The sequence below is a fragment of the Hippichthys cyanospilos genome, chromosome 13, assembly GCF_059441005.1.
Source record: "Hippichthys cyanospilos isolate Australia breed blue-spotted pipefish chromosome 13, RoL_Hcya_1.0, whole genome shotgun sequence".
Classification (NCBI taxonomy): domain Eukaryota; kingdom Metazoa; phylum Chordata; class Actinopteri; order Syngnathiformes; family Syngnathidae; genus Hippichthys; species Hippichthys cyanospilos.
Genome location: NC_142381.1, coordinates 16,202,491 through 16,220,418, shown reverse-complemented (window position 1 = coordinate 16,220,418; position 17,928 = coordinate 16,202,491). Strand labels below are relative to the sequence as shown.

General features: G+C 42.1%; 4 protein-coding genes across 5 annotated transcripts; all 4 read right to left on the bottom strand.

The window, feature by feature from the left end:
• Positions 1-595: 595 nt before the first annotated feature.
• Positions 596-10,135, bottom strand: hspa4b (heat shock protein family A (Hsp70) member 4b). The gene is made up of 19 exons (XM_088431498.1): positions 9,826-10,135; positions 9,180-9,237; positions 8,875-9,015; positions 7,705-7,827; positions 7,313-7,412; positions 5,908-6,041; positions 5,593-5,837; positions 5,309-5,385; positions 5,081-5,232; positions 4,838-4,944; positions 4,606-4,739; positions 4,007-4,191; positions 3,807-3,905; positions 3,246-3,401; positions 3,060-3,185; positions 2,882-2,989; positions 2,680-2,799; positions 2,442-2,603; positions 596-1,120 (listed from the first exon to the last, which is right to left on the bottom strand). The coding sequence occupies exons 1-19, from the start codon at positions 9,930-9,932 to the stop codon at positions 926-928; spliced, it is 2,529 nt and encodes an 842-aa protein (XP_088287624.1). The 5' UTR covers positions 9,933-10,135; the 3' UTR covers positions 596-925.
• A 1,031-nt stretch (positions 10,136-11,166) lies between these two features.
• On the bottom strand, positions 11,167-12,245 carry uqcrq (ubiquinol-cytochrome c reductase, complex III subunit VII). 2 transcript variants are annotated; one of them, XM_088431658.1, is made up of 3 exons: positions 12,193-12,245; positions 11,466-11,673; positions 11,167-11,351 (listed from the first exon to the last, which is right to left on the bottom strand). In XM_088431658.1, exons 2-3 carry the CDS (start codon positions 11,617-11,619, stop codon positions 11,257-11,259), a joined length of 249 nt encoding a protein of 82 aa, XP_088287784.1. In that variant the 5' UTR covers positions 11,620-11,673; positions 12,193-12,245; the 3' UTR covers positions 11,167-11,256. The 2 variants fall into 2 exon arrangements, with proteins under 2 accessions (XP_088287784.1, XP_088287785.1); XM_088431659.1 differs by lacking the exon at positions 12,193-12,245 and adding an exon at positions 12,160-12,180.
• Positions 12,246-12,761: 516 nt separating this feature from the next.
• gdf9 (growth differentiation factor 9) lies at positions 12,762-15,662 on the bottom strand. Its single transcript, XM_088431019.1, has 2 exons — positions 15,212-15,662; positions 12,762-14,288 (listed from the first exon to the last, which is right to left on the bottom strand). The coding sequence occupies exons 1-2, from the start codon at positions 15,573-15,575 to the stop codon at positions 13,417-13,419; spliced, it is 1,236 nt and encodes a 411-aa protein (XP_088287145.1). The 5' UTR covers positions 15,576-15,662; the 3' UTR covers positions 12,762-13,416.
• sowahab (sosondowah ankyrin repeat domain family member Ab) lies at positions 15,277-17,867 on the bottom strand. Its single transcript, XM_088431020.1, has 2 exons — positions 16,712-17,867; positions 15,277-15,412 (listed from the first exon to the last, which is right to left on the bottom strand). Exon 1 carries the CDS (start codon positions 17,785-17,787, stop codon positions 16,717-16,719), a length of 1,071 nt encoding a protein of 356 aa, XP_088287146.1. The 5' UTR covers positions 17,788-17,867; the 3' UTR covers positions 15,277-15,412; positions 16,712-16,716.
• Positions 17,868-17,928: the final 61 nt, after the last annotated feature.

Sequence of the window (17,928 nt, the reverse complement as noted above, 5' to 3'; positions counted from 1 at the left end):
GAAAAACAATTGATTTTATGATTTTGAATTACAGCATTGTTGTAAATATAAGACGTACTGTATTCATTTTACAAAACTGCCGAACGCGTTACCACTCTGTGGCGCCCTCTGTTGGCACAAGCCGAAAACCACAACATACACGAAATCATAATCAGGGTTTCCCACAGGTTTAGTGGGAAAAAAAATCGGCGTCAAGCGTCATTGGTGACGTAATCGCGAATTGTAAATTAACATGACTATTTTTTTTTAAATAAAACCCTTAGCTGTATTTTACTAAAGTTGATTTACATCGACATCGTTCTAAACTTATTAATGACGTTTTTTCCATCAGTCGGAAGTGGGCTGTATTGTAAATCTTGTTTACCCTCATTTTACGAGTAAAAAAAAATCATTCCTGCAACCACAAAAGCAAAATGAATTCCACTGATTGCGGCAGCTCATGAAAGAGCATTATAATTTCAAAAGCATTATTACGATCCGGTTTAGTTGCATTACACTGGATTGAGCGCAAATACACCCAGGTTTAGAGCATATGCAGCATGTTTGGTTAAATCTCAATGAAGAATTAGGCAATTCATGTTTCTAACAGTACAAGTGATTTTCAATATCTTTATTGAAATCATATTGTGACACAGACCAGAACACAGAGCACACAACAGAAATAAATACCGTCAAGATGGCGCTCGTTGTCAAACAGGCTTATTGCAGCTGGCTTCAGAATGATGTCATCAAGGGAGGGGAAAAAAAAGAAGAAGAAAAAAAGGATGCCATGGCATCAGACAGAGCCACCACCCATAGCTGGGAGCAGTGTGCTAAAAACTCTGCCCGCTGTTGACTTAAGTGCATTTCCTGAAACATTCAATCTGCACTGATAACACACGCAAAACAGCAACTAGCGGCCAAATTTGGGAGCTTTGATGCCGCTTCAGTCAAGGTCCATCTCCGGCTTGTTTTCTGTTTCTGAGGCCTTGTTTTCGGTCGATCCCTTGTCTGCGCCTTCTTCCTGGGCTTTTTCCTGCCCGTTGACGGGCCCGTTCTGCTCCGCCGCCGTGTCCTCTTTGGGCAGCTCCACCTTTGGCTTGGGCTTGGTCACGATAGGGTTACAGGCTGAGAAGAGCTCCTGCAAAGGTTCAAATACACGTGCAACTCTAACTGGAGATGTTTGATACCTTCATTTTTTTTTTAACCCCCAAGACCTACACCAGTACAAGAACTAAATATCCGAGTAGTGACCAACACAATTACTAACTCTACTTTTAAGATATAAAATTTCCCGGGGGGGATTTTATTTTATTTTTTTAACATAATTCAAAACCAAGTAGCCATATCTAGGATTTTTCCTTCTCATTCAATGGCAGGGACATATTTTCTTTCTTCCTTTTAAAAAAAGAGTCCAGACATTCAGTCGCAGATGCCTAAAAAACGCGAAACTACGTCCCTGGCATTGAATGAGTTAATACTGCAAAAATTAGGGTCAATTTTCCTTTCATCTAATTTCTAGTTCCTGATTGTAAAATGTCCACAAGAAGCTAGCCGATACTGGAATCTACTACCGTTGAGAGTACGATACCTTAAAATAAAACTGGTATCTGTCAGATACTTGATATCGGGAATCAGTATCCCACTCATCCCATTTTTTTAGTTTTCCACGGTGTCACAATTACTCATCAACTAATCAATCGAAGTTTCATTGAACCTTTTAGACCTTGTTTACATGGTAAATTATCCGAACTCTAAGAATTTCAACCCCTCAAATCGATTTCTGTAGGCCTCTATGGAAGCAAACTAATGATCCCAGCGGTTGGCTTTGAAAACATTTGTGTTTACTTGAATTAACTTCATTCTGTCTATAGTTTAAAAGCAACAGTGAGAGACTTAAAATATTTTAACATTCAAAAATAAAAACTTGAAATCTTTAAAATTTCTACGAGGTTTTACCAGACATGTTTTTTTGCATTATCTTTTGCCTTCTTCAGAGTGATAACGGCAAAACATGTCAGGTAAAACAAAGCCTCCTAGCGATTTTAAGATGTTTTTTTTGAATGTTTAAATTTGCAAGTCTTTCACTGTCTGATAAATAAGAAAACATCAGTTGATATGTGTTTGCTTTTGAAAATGATTGCTATTTTAAACCGTCTAAATTTAAAATCATTCCAACTCATAGAATTTCAGCCTTCCAACAGAATTGTGTTGCTTTCCATGGAACCAAATCGATTTTTTCCCCCAAAATAAAACATTTGAAAACATCTGCTTTTACTTTGGAAACTACTAATTTGCATTGACAATTTCCTTAAACGTTACAAACCAAACCATGAACTCAAACATAATTTGTGTAAATGCATTTTCTTCACTATCAATTTCCAATGCACTTTGTTGACAAACTACTTGATATATTAATTGATCACTAATAAATCAATAGTTCCGCCGATGCCGGTCCTCACCCTGGTTTTGGCCTGAATTTCTTTAACTTTGACCGAGGGATCCACAGTCAAGCTCTGTTTGCTTTGCTGGTTCATGGCGCTGTTCATCCACATCATCGCTTCGGTGGCCAGCTTGTCCACTTTGGCGGCGTCAGCCTCATCTATGTGGTCGTACTGCTCCTCCTGGCCAACAGAGGAATCCCGCGTCACGTGACGACGACTCCACGGAAATGTTCTCGGAAGCTTTCGGGAAGCTTACTTTCATTTTGCACGCTTCTACAAATTTCATGTACTGCTGGATTTGTTTCCCCAACTCGTCAAAGGCTTTCGGCCGCTCCTCGGCTTCTGTGTAGCGCTCCTGGATTGGTTCTCCCAGTTTCTGCAGAAATTTCAAGACTGTCAAAAAAAAAAAAAAAAAAAATCCCCCGAACAACGAGAAGCTCGATTTTGATGACAATGACCTTTAAGTCTGCCAGCCTGTCAATGTACATCTGCTTGGGTTGGTCCTCTCCGTCCTCGTAAAGCCAGTTCTCAGTATCCGCCAACTTTAACGAAAACGCATCCCTTTCCTGAAAACGCAAAGTATTAGCATTTCATGGAACACCTTACCACACGTGTCCCCCGCATGTGCAAACTCACAGTTTCCCCGACAAACTTCTCCAACATGCCGTGGAGTTTGTCCCTCATTTCGTACACGTACTCCTCCACGTAATTCTTGGCGTCGTTCCTTTCCTTCTCCAGTTTGTCCTGCATGATCATCTTACCCTGCGGGTGAAAAACTTGGTAAACAAATGACCGCCGGATTGTAGAGGGACTTGATCGTACCTCATTCTCAACAAAAAGATTGAGCATTTCGTCCGCTAGCTGCCACTGAGGGCTGTTTTCAATGGGAAGATCCAAGACTTTTGTTTTGACTTTGGGCTTTTTCGCTTGTGGAGGCTGATCAGACTTCTTCTCGCCTTTGCCCTCTTCGGTGGTAGTCTAAGAAAAAAAATTGAGGAAAATATTACTTTACAACAGGCATTGGTGTTAGCTTTTATTTTATATTCAGATAGATAGCTATTGACAGCAAACTAGATAGACATAGACATGTAGCTAGCTAACTAGACAGAAAGTGCTAGATAGCTAACTACCTACAAGACAGACAGAGATAGCTAGCTACATACAAGACAAGAGATACTGTAGCTAGCTCGCTAGGCAGATGGCGATAGCTAGCTAGCTACCTACCTAGACAGATAGAAATTGCCAGCGAGCTAGCTACCTAGGCAGATAGAGATTGCCAGCGAGCTAGCTACCTAGGCAGATAGAGATAGCTAGGTAGCTAGCTTGACAGCTAGAGATACCTAGCTAGATAGATTATTGTTGTAAAAAGCGGTTTCAATTCACCTCCATCTCCTCATTTTCCCGCGGCGTCTTCTCTTCTTGTTCTTTCTGCCCATCTCCCTCATCCTGGTGCTGCTCCTCTTGGTCGGTTTGCATTTTATTCTGCAGAGCGGAAAGGACGCAACGCTCTTCAGCCCTTCTAGCACAAATCAAGTTGCGGCCCATAATGGCAGTAAAGTTCACAGCCTGCCGTTGTTTATTACCTCCCCATCTTTGTCGATGACCTGCTCTGTCTCCATGGGCTCTTCTGTCTCATCCGACTTGATCACTTCAACTAGGGAGGCACTGGACACGCTGAAGATTCCGTGGATGTTCACTCTGACCTTAACCTTCACTTTGGAGCTCTCACCAGATGCTTGGGGAACAACTTTCTGAATCAGAAATTGACCTGTTTGGGGGAAATAAAATTAAGAACCAATACCACAAAACGTCTTTAATTTTTTTGAAGCAACCTAAGGTTTTTTTTTTTTAATTTAATATTTTTCAGATAATGACCTTTTCCGCTTTGCTCTTAATGTTATGAAACTACTCAAGTTGGATTTCTGTGGTCACCCAAAGCTGAAGATGCATGAAGTCACATGAGAAAAAAAAAAGTGATTCATGTTCTAATTAATTTGCTCTCAATTTGAAAAAGTATCGTTCCTGTCATGGCATTAAAACGCACAAATTTAGATTTGGTGATAACTGCAGAAATTCTGTTAAAATTCCACGTGAACCCATTGTAGAACCACAGGTCTAAAGGAAGCGCTTCAACTCATTTCTACCTAGTTCCATGACACAGGATGGTTTTATCTTGGCTTACCAATGGTAGGGTCAGGATAGGGCAGCCCATTAGGATTGTTGTAGTATGCTTCCAAAGAGAAAGGCTCCTTGCGGTAGAATGTCAACACTTTGGAAAAAGGTGCAGGGTGGTTCACAGGAAACACTTCGCAATCGCTAAAAAAACAAAAAAACAAAAAGACATATCAAATAGTCAATGCTACATTCAATAATGAGGAGTGTACAAAATATGACACTGAAATTGTTTATTTTACCTAACACCTTCCTCAGCTGCAGAATGCCACTTTAACGAAATGGGATATGGCACAACATCTGTGATGGAGAATTCACGCACTTTGAAGGCAGGGGACAGGATGGCGCACTGGAAAAGGAACGTTGCAGTCAAATGTGTGTAGTCATTTTAATCACGCGGCTCAGTGTAATTGTATTTAAATTGAAACTCAACAAAAGTCAATTCGGGCTGAAGATGAGAAAAAAAAAAACAAGTTGTGATATACCTGCAAGGCAGCTCCTCTCGCCACAGCTTCGTCAGCATTCAGCGTGGTGCTCAGTTCCTTCCCGAAGAATTTGCTGATCCTCTCTTTGACGGCCGGGATCCTGGAAGCCCCGCCCACAATCTCCACCGCATAAACGTCATCCTTTTTAAGTTCTGAGGGGACACGGAGATGAGAGGACTAAACGGAGGATTGCACTTGTCGTGAATAAAAACGAGGTTTGACGCTCACTGGATTGTTCCAGCAGGCTCTGCAGTGGGGGCTCCACTCTGGCCAAAAGGTCAGCGCTCATCTCTTCAAACTGACCCCTTGTGAGAAAAAAAAAAAAAAAAAAATCAAGTTAGATGACAGTTACCCCATTCGCAAAGATCCAGGGCTCAATCACTGTCAGCCATTCCAGTTTTTTCTCTCTCAATATTGCTGCTTGTCAACGCTAATTAACGAGTATTCTCCTGAATGGTACTTAACAGTTCGATTATAAAAATGAATGGCAATTATCCACGACTTGACCCCACCTGTTGAGTTTCCCAGAGACGTCGATCTCATTCATGAAGCACTCGATGTTCAGCGGCAGGTCGGACGAGTTGGCGCTCATGAGCTTTTTCAGTTTCTCGCACTCCATGTAGAGCCTGACCAGAGCCCGGGGCTTGGACTTCACATCCAGTTTGTACTTCTTGCCAAAGTCCTCGCAGAAATACTTGACCAACACCTCATCGAAGTCCTTGCCTCCTAGCTCGGGGTCGCAGGCTGTGGCGAGAACCTGGAAAACGGTGGAGGAGGAGTTGATGCAAAGTTTGGCTAATGTGTGTGAGTTTTGGACAATTTCCAACCTTGAGTTTGCCTTTGTTGAAAGCGCACACCGATGTCTGGTACCCAGAATGGCCCAGGTCCACAAACACCACATTCCTGGCTTTCTCTTCCGGACCAGGTAGATCTTGCTTATAGATCCCATATGCCAAAGCCACTGAAAAACATTTTTTTTTTTTTCCAGAGTTAATTTTATTGACAGAAAAGTAAGCCTAGTACTGGAAGTAAACATGTCATGGCAGGACAAGCATGGGTGTAACAGATGAAATGACGGCTGGCTGAATACCAACAGTTATTACCTCTGCAAATTCAGTATCAACTGGCTCGTGTGTATAACAAATAGTCATTTTGCACAAATCCTTGCGAGTTTCTTAAAGATAACAAAACCTCATTCTCAAATGGTCACACTCAAGTAGGGATTCCTCCTTTGTGACGCCTCTCTTTCTAATTGTTCTAAATGGCAAGGAGGTAATATGGCTTGCCGAGAGTTGGTATCCTAGCAACAAAAAATATCTAGAGGATTCCAGAAAAAGAGGTCATGCTGCTCTTAGAGGTAAGGAAGCTTTTGCTAGAGATCTCGTTTGGCCGCAGCTATCGAATATTTTTAGAATCAAATCTTCTATAGATTATCCTATAGATTCATTGAATACATTTTCTATATAACATTTTTTAATGACCACAGCAATAAAAATAAAATCTGAAAAAAAGCATGTGAGGTGCAGGTATTATTTATCCACTTAGGGGCTCACCTGTCCCTTTCCACACTGTAGCATCTGTGACTTTAAATGCGTATGGCTTTAAAGAGTAAAGCAAGGCCTGCTTGTATAGAACGGTAAATATCGGCCAATTTAATCAGGTGACCGATAAATTGGTCGGGCCCTACTTCGGGGGGCGCAAAAGTTTTCTCTTTTCTTGGGGGGCCTGGCAAAAAATAGTTGAGAAACACTGGCCTAAAGGAACATTCATATGAGAACATAATCATAGCAAGTTTTAAAATGACAATGTGTAAGATTTAGACCGTTTTTCATTAAAAATGAATAAATTCAATTATTATAAATTTCAGAATCTTGCAAATAAATGTGTACTTAACAACATTACATTACATGGTGGGTGGTAGCGATCTCCGTTATAGCTACAAATAGCCGTAGGAGGAGGTGCGTATTGCTGCATTTACCGTAATGCCCCTAAAGCTTCCACGGGCACATGTGAAAACTTGCACACACTCCCTTTAAGGCAGAGATTTTGCCGCAACTTTTTTTTTTTTTTACGTAACTGAAATATTCACCAAAAAAAATTCAGCTCTAGTATTTGCTCTCATTGTAGGATTGGACACTTAAGACCAGCAGTGTAAATTCAACTTTTAGAGGATGCCCACTCAGCTACTTGGCCAAAGGTACCTAAAGAACACTCCCATAAAGTGATGCCTACCTGCAGTTGTCTCATTCATGAGCCTCAAGCAGTTGAGCCCTGCGATCTGTGCAGCATCAACCAATGATCTCCTCTCGGAGTCAGTGAAGTAGCAGGGAACCTGGAAAACATTTTTTTTTTTTAAACAGTGAACGCAATCGTCTAAGCATTTTCTCCAAAATTCTATTTAAGTTTAAATAGGGCAGAAACTACTCAGAGGCTTCTAAAATTCGTCTTAACACTGCGCTAGATTTTTACTGTGTGGAAAGATGACAGCAACTCGGTGGAAGCATGCCCATATTTGGTCTATTGCTGTTAGCACTGAAATCACTCCGCCTGCTATTGGATGCGGGCGAGGCATGTGTAAGAGCTTGAAATGTTTCCATGTTATTGGACAGATTTGTGGTACTTACAGAGACAACACAGTCAGCAACGGGCTTTTTCAGTGCACTTTCTGCTGTCTCCTTCAACTTGGTGAGAAGCATGGCGGTCACTTGCTCAATGCTGAACACCTTCTCCTCTTCCATATACATCACCTAGAGAGGTATTGAAAAGAGACCGTTTGATAAATGATTGATAAATGATTGTTCGTTTGCTACATTATTTTTGCTCCCTTTTAGAAAATGAAGGCACATATAAAATTGGTTAGAAGTTGTCCACCATTCCAAATACTTAGAGACCTTACTGTATATGAGTCTTCTGAAAAAACTACATAACCTTTTTTGGGATGAAATCAATCACTAATGAAAATGTGCATCCACATAGAATTTAACAAAACAAAAGCAAACCATTTTTTTGCAAAGGAGTCACTATAACACAATTTGCATTTATATTAAAAAAGCAAAAAACGAGATTTACTGATACATACAGAAAGCCTGTTAAAATTTCACGTGCCCCCAATTGAGATACACTGGTCTAAAGGAAGCTCTTCAACTCACTTCTACATGGTTTCATGACTCCAAACGCCACAAGATGGTGAACAGACACAACGAATGAGTTTTTAACAAGCAGGATACATAGTCCCCCACAATCTTTGAATGTGAATTTACTTTATCAGGAACAATTTTAGAAATGTTAAAAAGCAAGATCTATTCGGTCCTTATGCCCAGCAACAAACTGTTAAAGACACCATGTGTCCAGTTAGAAGTCCTATAACGGTGACATTTACTTTCCATTATTTCCCGCATCCTGAGTGAGGATAAGCGGCTCCAGAAAATGGATGGATGAAATATCTGAATTCCAAGAAAGCGGTGGCCCAATGTCCTAAAATCATTTTCAATACTCTAATTATGTAATAAGAGTGAGCCCATTGGATGATGTTTTCATTTAGCTCTCATTGAGCCATACATTTTGACATCATAGCTGAGAAAAACCTTGAGATTCAAGAACATGACACGTTAATGCACACATCCCTTAGTGAGTTTAGTGGGTTTTCTCACTATCACATTTTAGCACAGTGGGACGGAGGTCAACTTGGACTTTAGTTCAAGTCTTTATTGTGTAATGACTATGTAAAGACTTATTATCCATAAATCTTGTAAAAATAAATCTAAGAAATAACTGACTCCTCCTGTTGGGCTTACCTTGATTCCAGTAGTCCCTGTGGGCATTTGTGCAACATCGTAGACCAGGCTGGATTTGAGGCGCTGCACAAACGGATCCGAGAAGGCTCGACCATGGAATCTCTTGAAGCCTTGCACCGTGTTCTTGCAGTTTGTGACAACCTGTTCAACCACGAAGATCCTCACGTCAACAAACCGATAAAGTGGGCGAACACATTTTGCCATACTGTTTAGGGATTATCACCAGCCATGCCACAATCTAAGCATGCTGATTGTGAAAAAATACACCAGACGATGCTGCAAACAAGAGTGTAAGTAAATCATACCTGGCTTTTTGCAGCAGCACCAATTGCTCGATTCCGTGGTCCAAATGAAACGCATGCTCTATGAATAGAGAAGACAAATCCGTTTCGTCCTCTTTTTTAGTATAATTGTACATTTTGTGCTACAGTGAACCTGTCACAAGCAATAAGTTTTCACATGATGCATTTCAATGTGTCCTGTGCAATAGTCTTCTAGTATATTGTGAATAAAGGGTTCGTTTAGAATTTAGAAGCTAAATTGAATCAGAAAAAAAATTGATCGAGGCGTTTTGACAGTTAAAGCACGGCGGCCTCCTCCCAATCACGCGCTTTTCAATGCCCAGTGCCCACAGGCATGGATAAAAAGCTTAATTTTTTTTAGATCTCACCTCATAACATCGACACGGTACTAAAGTGTAAATATAAATCACACCAAAACAATAATCTACGCACATAAAAAAAATACAGTCTTAACTCATGACGATGTCACGCTCACTAGCATTAGCCGTAGCACTCCCATGCCGTTTCCTGTTGTGAAATTCGTTAGCATGCTAAACTCGCCAAATTAACATCGTTAGCTTCACACAAGAGAACGGTCGCGGCTAAATTCGCCAACATTCCTGAATGATTAGACACAGGCGACGCAAATAACGCCATCGCTCATACTTACGGTGTACATCGATCGCTGTATTCATTGGCGACAGTTTCGATGCCGCCGGCTCGGGCTACTGCTACATAGCAGTTCAAATAACCCACGTCGAATCCGACAACTGACATCTTAAACCTAACTAACGGCCCAGCGGGGTTGATAGATGATACACCGGGAAGCGCAGCGGTATAATTCCGTGTAAAACGAAGACTGAGCAGCTACGGGGTTGGATTTCACTCAGCGGCCGTGGTTGGTCCACTCTTGTTCTTGTTCCATGAAGCTGAGCACAGCAGCATGCGGTACACCGGCAGATGAAGCGAGAGGCTTCAAGAATTTTCTATCCGTGTCGCCAACCAATAGCGTGCGAGGCCGAGATTGGGTACCAAAGCGACATCTATTGGCCAAACGGAGTAATTCAGGGAAGCGGTTCACCGACAAGTAAAGCAGTAGATAAATAATGTTACACTGGCAGTATTTCATTTATTGCTAGTCGTTACCAAAAAGAAATATTCCAAATTGATATATTTTCACATTTGCCATGCCAAAATTGCCTAAATGGCTAATGGCATTTCATGATCGGCAGCATGTTTTTTGCAACGGCAGTTAAGCTTTTTGTTTTTCATTTACCGCATAGGTTTTCTCCTTGTGTTGCTCAATCTGAATCTTGCATAACAACTAACACAAACACCATTTGAGGAGCCTCATTATATAATATCGGTGATCACAATCTCGAGTTATCTTCCTGAGACCCAGACTATTCTGTTGTGTCCATTTTGGGTCAAGTTTATTGGAGCCTACCAAAACATATGACATTGGAAATGAGGAGTGCATAAGGACTTAGTAGGGTAGCTCGAATGAGTCAAAAAATGTAGAAATTAGTAGGTAGGGTCTCGAGCAGATTATTTTGTGCCCACGGAGCAGACAGCAAAATAGATGGTAATATTTGAGAAAAGAACAATTTATAACATTTTCGAATCACACGTACAGTATAAAGACAAGTGCAATGAGGTTAAGGTTAATTTTCTTTAATATTGTTTTGGAAAATGAATTATGTAGCAAAATACACTGCATTTGTAAGCATCCCAACGTTTGGCCAATTTTGCCACTTGCCGTTGACTGAAAATGACTTAACAGTGTTAAAACAGCCAATCACAACTCTCTTTAAGAAAAAAAAAGTTTTGTCATTTGACATCCACACTTCAGTGTCATTTTCAGGGCATCTTCCCAAGTTGGGGCATCCCAGGGGATGAGCACCATCTTATTTATGTAGCTCTTGTTCTCCGCCTTTTATGCGTAACAAACATTAAACACTGAATCGTCATGAGCTCAAATTAAACAAAGGCACAACAAATATGGTCTAAGTTGATTTCACATAAATATTTTTTCCATTTTTATTTGTGAAACAAGAAGCAGCAATTAACAACAGAAGAAGCCCGGGGAGCTGGTAAAAGTTTATTCTTCATTCTCATAGTCAGCAGGGTTCTTCCTCTTGCTCTGCTTGTGAACGTTGTTGCCCCAACTGTAGGTCAGGTACATGATGGCAAATGCTGCAATTGAACAGATGCACCGAGGGATGCATTCATGTTAGTTCAGCATTTGTAGCAGTCTGCATAGTGATGTATAATAATATAATACTACTGGGAAGTAAAAGAGATACTCACGAGGGGCAATTTTGAAGAAAGATGAAGAGAACCTTCTCCACACGTTGGGAATTCCCTTGGAGAAATAGTTAGGGAATGCCCTCTGCTCGAAGGGGGACAGACTGTACGTGATGATGTGCCTGACCCTGGCCAAGTCTCCAAAGTGGCGGCCCATTGCTGATCCGAATGCCAACCGAAAGAGGTCCAAGAACCGAAAGGGCTCCAAGAACTGTGGAGGAGCAATTTGAGGGCGTCAAAACAAAAAACAAAAACAAGAGTATAAAATACAACTAGCCCTGAACGAAGCAAGCTCAAGCAACTAAGTGATCGTAAATAATACGTTTTCAGATCCTTAAGGAGGAACTTCTGAATTATTCCACTCCATTAGTGTACATGCCGACACTTGTTTGAAATGTTTACATAAGCTTGATCCTTCATTCGAAACTTATCAAAATAGTACTACCTTTAAAATCGTTATTTCAAACAACATATTAATCCAGATAGTGCTTGCGAAATTACAGTGGAGCCTGGATAAGATAAGTGTTGGTTAGCATTAGCCTTGGTGGCCTGAGCTAAAGTACAAACATTAGACCTTGAGCCATGTGATCAAATAAAGATAAAAGAAACACCCCACAGGCAGAGTTATGTCTTTTTAATCTACCGATTTACTGTTGTTACACACTTTCGTCAAAAAAACAGTTTCAGGTAAACTAACGTTTATATTACGTGCGATGACATTGACGCTTACCGTGCTTGTTCTCGTCTTTTGCTCAACCGTCTCTTGTTCTTTATGACTATGTAGACTGAGCCTATGTGAAATGATGTACTGCTGCCTAGCGGTTCGGAGAAAAATTGGTTTCCAGACTTTTTTCTTACGGAATTTTTAATTCTATTATTTTAATTCATCTGTTTAGATGATACTAAACCAGCATTGCTACATTTAAGTAGATCCGAAAGGGCTAATACTCCTGAATATTTTCAAACCTGTGCCGGCATAAACTCAACATTCTTAAATATATGTCATGTAACTGAAAGAAACTCACACCATGTTAAATCTCAAAATTGAATATGAAAGGAAATGAGATGTTCCGTTTACTTGCGAGCTCTCAACAGCAGTGTAAATATCCTAAACACAATTTGGAAACAAATTGCATAAAGTAAATTACCAGGAGATGCTCTGAAAAAAAAATACAACCGCGCACCTAATATAAAAATGTAAAAGTAAATGCGAACAAACTTTTCCCCATGTATTTTTGGATCAACAAAAACAAAAGACCGAATGTATGCATACCGTCATTTATTTCCCAACTCTTCAGAGTGTCGACATTATCAGTTTGAATATCCAGAAGCTGAACACAGACACACAGTGAATTCACATAATTTGCATAAATACACATTGGCATGCATGTAGTCACATTTAACCAGTACAAATTCATAGGTATGCAGTCACTTAGTGACCAGAAGTAATAAATACACACGGGCACCTGGACAGCTTTTGTTTGTGGACGTTATGAAGACAGCCAGTGTGGACAACGGTCTGTAATGCTCAGAAATAAAACGTGTAAAAGGTTTGATAAGATTTTTGTGACTGATTTTTCCTCATTTTTTTTTTTTGGTCCAGAACAGGCGAGTTAATACTGTGTTAAATTAAACAAAACAGACACCCACGCAAAATAAGTTAACAAAAACTAAAGTTAAAAAAACAAAAGCAAAACTAAATACCGTACTACAAGTGTTTCACGTCGATACCGTATTGCAGAGGTGAAACACTGGATAAGTTTGCGTCTCTCTCATAAGCCATCAAACAAAAAGAAAAACAAAAAGTGTCACTTACTTCCCCAATGTTAAAATACATTGTTTCAGTAAACACACCTGCTCCAGAACAAACATCTTCTATGCACAACGATTTTAACCATTGATGAAATCACAGCGCCTGGTCCGAACATCTTCTATTTTGAAAAGGGTGAGAATCTTAACGGCAGGTGCACCTGGTGGCCACCATGTCCTCAAACTCCTTGTAAACGTACGAGCCGTCCTCTTCGAAGATCATGACGCTGAGGGGGCTGTAATGAGAGGGGATGCACGACGGCCGGGGCACGGACGAGTCCAGCTTCTCGTATATGATGTTTTGCACCATGGTGTGGACGGGCGAACCGTAGATGAAGCCGATCGTCCGCGGGCAGATGCCCCGACAGTACCTCGGGTTATACTTGGGCGGGAACACGATCCAGTGGTCCAGCTTGAGCTGGCTGAAGCGCACTCTGAAATCGTACAAGGCGCAGTAACTCGTCGGGAACTCCGAGCTTGGTAGAAGTTCCGGCAAGTGCATGTCCAGGCTTTTATCGCCCCGTTTGCTTTTCGAGGACTCCCGCCTGCGCCGCTTTTTGGCTCGCTGCGCTCCGTGGGTTTTGAAAATCATCTGCGGGTTTGTGGAAGTGGGCGACAAGGTCTGGCTTGGCGCTTTGCCGTGATCATGGAGATAGAGCAGCAACGGCGGCGGTGACCCCGCGATGAACTCTGAAGCGCCTTGTCGCTCCTCGGGGCAGATGACGTTGACATGGAGGTGAACCTTCTGCTTGGGGAATTTGGAAGGCGGCAGAAGGAGCAGGGTGACATCCACTTCCACCCAGCTCCCATTTCTCGGGTCATCGGCGCTGGCCGTGAAGTTTACAGCTTGGTGGATACCGGGACACAACGGACATTTGTTGGAGTGCTCCTGCTCCTTGATGCTCACGAAGCACACAGAGCCGACGGGGGCTGAGCTGCACAGCAGAGTCGCTTTCGTGAGCTGTTCCTTTTCTCGAACTTGATCAAGACTGTAGGACAGATCTAGTGTGAAACTCTCTGGGAGGGGAAAAAAACATTACACTTACATTACAAGGCAATACACATAATCTGTTACCAGACTAAGATAATTATTGATTTTAAAAAAGGGCTGAGTAATTGAGAAAAATCAGGATATTTCCCACTTAATTACAAGTCTTATTTCCATGTATTTTTCCAAACAAATACAAGCAATAGATTAACCAGGAGAGAGACCCCTTTTTTTAAGCCAATAGAGTGGTGAGGCCACCCTTGACTACCTTAGAGCTCCGCCCCTGGTGGGGGAAATACACTACATACTTAAAAAGATACTAAATTTAGCAATGTACAGTCGTATTCCTTTAGTATAAATGATTTGATCATTATTTTGTCAGTACAATAATATCTTAAAAATGTTTTGCACTCTGTTGTCTGAAAATGACATCACACGTAGTAAGGGCTCAGGTAACATCCAATCACTGCTCACCTGCTCTCTGGATTTGGTCATGTGATGTTCCATGCTGAGTGTACAGCAATGTGGAAAATGCTTTTCGTGGTATTAATATTACATGAAAACAAAGTATTAACGTTTAAAATGCTGTAGTAAGTATCCCTTTGAGCGTTTACGACTGGAACTATACAAAAAATGTGATGTAAACAATCACATGCCTCATTTTTGTGAGCCTCGCGAGCTGAGCTGATTGGTCGTTAACAGAGCCCTGAACAACTCACATTTTCAGTTGACAGCAAGTGACAAAATGATGTAAAAGGGCTTTTTTTTTGCCTCTAAACTCATATTCCCCAAATTTACATAACAATTTAGACGACTGCTTTTAGTAAGGCAGAACAAAACATAGTCAGGAAAATGTTTGACTTGATTTCCCTTTTCGATTTCTCTCAGTTTACTTTGCCGGCAGGCACAGCTCCTAAGATTTCTAATGTTCTATTTTATTCGTGGTGCTCACCTTTATCGCTTTTAGCATGACATTGCTCTTGCGGCTTGATGAGTCTGACCACGTTGTAGCGTGCACTCCCGTCTAAACTCCTCTGCGCTCTGGACGTTCTCCTGAACGCCGTGTCCGTCAAATACTTGATGTACTTAGGCTCAGGTTTGGCCTTTTTCGCGAACGCCGGGTTCCACCTGGAGCTTCCGTGCTCGGACAGAGCTTTGAGGAGCGGGGAGAAGATGGTGCCATAAGCGTACGGGCTCAAGTCGCTCCGGAAGTCCGCGCGGCCCACGGAGCATCGAACCGGTGGCGGGCGGCTGCAAGTGAGCAGCAGAACGAGCAGAACGGCGCGACAGCAACGAAGGGCGACTGACGTCAACATTTGCTTTTCATTCGTCCAAACGATAAACGGGGGAGGGGAGGGGGAGACCGGGTCGAAAAGTCCAAGCAAAAGTGTCGCCGCGCTGAAGCTACAACTGTGCGCACGTGGCGCCGCTGATCAACAGGCGCAGGTGTCGCCAATCAACCGTCACGCCTACGACGTCATCGGGTAAGGCGGCGAGCCTTGGACGCTGCCTCGGCAGCTTTAATTTAAACTCTTCACTCTTGAAGGTTAAAGATTGAAGTTAATTTGTCTTGACCAATTATTATTTTGTATGTAGTTTCAAAGCAGCAAACATTTGCAAATTATCCCCGCAAAATGTTAACAAAATGTTTTTGAGAATAATCCACGCATAGGAAAATTCACAACTGCCAAACTGTTTGTGGCCTGTATGTTATTTATTTATTACCGTCATCTTGTGGAATTTTGGTGCCAAATTACAATGTCAAGGTGAGTTGAGGAGCATCATAAAGACAAAGTGGGATTTGGCCGCCATCTTGCGGCGGTCAATATTACTATGCGTTGTTTATTTATTTTCTTCCCGCACCCCAATTGTCATTTAAGTAGTGAATAAATCTCTTACTTTGGATACTAAAGTACTAATGCAACCAATATCGATTACTTTCATGTATGAAGTAATCGATTACCTTTGTACTTAATTCAGTACTAGCTTTTTTCAGCCTCTCCTTTCACAAACACTTTAAAAATGAAAACGATATAAATGAATACATGTGTTTGAATGTCTGGAATCACAAAAAACACTATAAAAACGTGTGTAAGACTGAGTTAATTATAAACACAAAATAGTAAACAGTGACTTAATGATCAAACAGCTCTTTTGGTTTAAGGTTCATGCATTAGTATGCATTTGTCCCTCCTAGAACATGTTTTAACAAATATATGACAAATAGATGCTACACGTAAGACATATCCACTAGTTCTCACTGAAGTGCTCAAAGTAAAAAAGTACTAGTTCTCACTGAAGTGCTCAAAGTAAAAAAACATAACAAAAACAAAACAACTATTGCACAATTTTGCCTCATCAGTAATATGCTACGTATACAACAATTTTCATCAATTACACCCATGCAAATTTTTCAGGGTTTGGTATTACTAGTTTGCTATGAGGTTATTACCGTTACTATTCCTGACCGACTCTTGTTGCATGCTTCTGCTTTTTGTGTGGTTGGAACAGTTTACTGATAGTGTTGAGACCTTTTGGCTGCTCCCGGTAATCGTCATCCATCTTGTCCCAGTATTTAGATAGCAGGTCACTTCCCACGAGCCCCCTGACCTCTTCCGATACACCCTCCCCCAAATAGTGTCGAGCCTTCTTTCCGTTATTGTCCCTCTCATCGACACTGGCTTCATAACGCTGCGCCAGAAGAAGCATGACCTCCATCTGGCCGTGTATAGCGGCGATGTGTAGAGGCGTGTAGCCGCCGTGGGCTTTGCTGTTGATGTTCACGTGTACCCCTCTCCTCCGGGCGACGTCCATCAGCTTGTGGATCATCTTGACATTGCCGGCCTTGGCGGCCCAGTGCAGCACTGTGAAGCCTGACATGAAGTCCTTCTTGTTGGCCAGGCGGGCGTCCTGCAGGAGCATGGCGTGGATGTGCCCCCAGAGCCCGGCGGCACACTTTACCAGCCATTCGTGGGCCAGAGGGTCAAGGGGCACCGACCCAGAGCACTGCAATTCATCTGCACGACCGCTTCTCCAACTTTGTGGGGGGTTGTCTTCATTATAAACTAGAAGATGAGGGTGGGATGGAGATTTTGCTGTTGGAGGAGAGGTGACTGCTACAACAGCAAACACAGCTCCAGAAGACCTACTGCCAACTTGATTCCTGCAAACGTTCAACACTTTGAGAGTCGTGTCTGACTTACTTCGTTGCAAGTTCAAGTGCGACGGATGGCACGCATTGTTATTCTCCACTTGTGAATGTGAGTTCGAACAGGACAAAGTCTCGTGCAGCACATCTTTGACAAAGTCCTGGTACCGCTTCTTGACCGCCACGAACTTCACCCCGTCCGTTTGGCGAACCACGGCCACACTATTGACCAACTTCTTGAACAGCTCCCTATTGTGTTGCTTGTCGGCGGGCGAGCCGCCGCGGATGAGATCGCCGAAATGGGCGAGCAGCTCGGTGTTCCTCACTTTACCGCCTCGTTCCAGTAAAAATGACAAAACGGACTCTTGGGTCAAAGCCATCACGTTGTAGTCCGATCGGGATGCAAGGAGAAATGCACGTTCCGTGCATGCAGAGATGATCTCCTCCGGGTTTGTGTGCGCGCCCCTCCAACCTGCTAGCTTCCGGTGCCCCCTCCCCCTTATTTTTTGTGACACTCCCAG

What these genes read in the sequence shown, in the direction of transcription:
- gdf9 (XM_088431019.1), bottom strand. Translation starts at nt 15,575, where the DNA reads ATGTTGACGTCAGTCGCCCTTCGTTGCTGTCGCGCCGTTCTGCTCGTT. An exon ending in TCATGCTAAAAGCGATAAAG is followed by an intron (nt 14,289 to 15,211) that starts GTGAGCACCACG and finishes TTCCCCTCCCAG; the next exon opens with AGAGTTTCACACTAGATCTG.
- uqcrq (XM_088431658.1), bottom strand. Translation starts at nt 11,619, where the DNA reads ATGGGCCGCCACTTTGGAGACTTGGCCAGGGTCAGGCACATCATCACG. An exon ending in TTTCTTCAAAATTGCCCCTC is followed by an intron (nt 11,352 to 11,465) that starts GTGAGTATCTCT and finishes GTTCAATTGCAG; the next exon opens with CATTTGCCATCATGTACCTG.
- hspa4b (XM_088431498.1), bottom strand. Translation starts at nt 9,932, where the DNA reads ATGTCAGTTGTCGGATTCGACGTGGGTTATTTGAACTGCTATGTAGCA. An exon ending in CGAGAGGAGCTGCCTTGCAG is followed by an intron (nt 4,945 to 5,080) that starts GTATATCACAAC and finishes TTCCTTTTCCAG; the next exon opens with TGCGCCATCCTGTCCCCTGC. An exon ending in GCAGCTGAGGAAGGTGTTAG is followed by an intron (nt 4,740 to 4,837) that starts GTAAAATAAACA and finishes TTGTTTTTTTAG; the next exon opens with CGATTGCGAAGTGTTTCCTG.
- sowahab (XM_088431020.1), bottom strand. Translation starts at nt 17,787, where the DNA reads ATGGCTTTGACCCAAGAGTCCGTTTTGTCATTTTTACTGGAACGAGGC.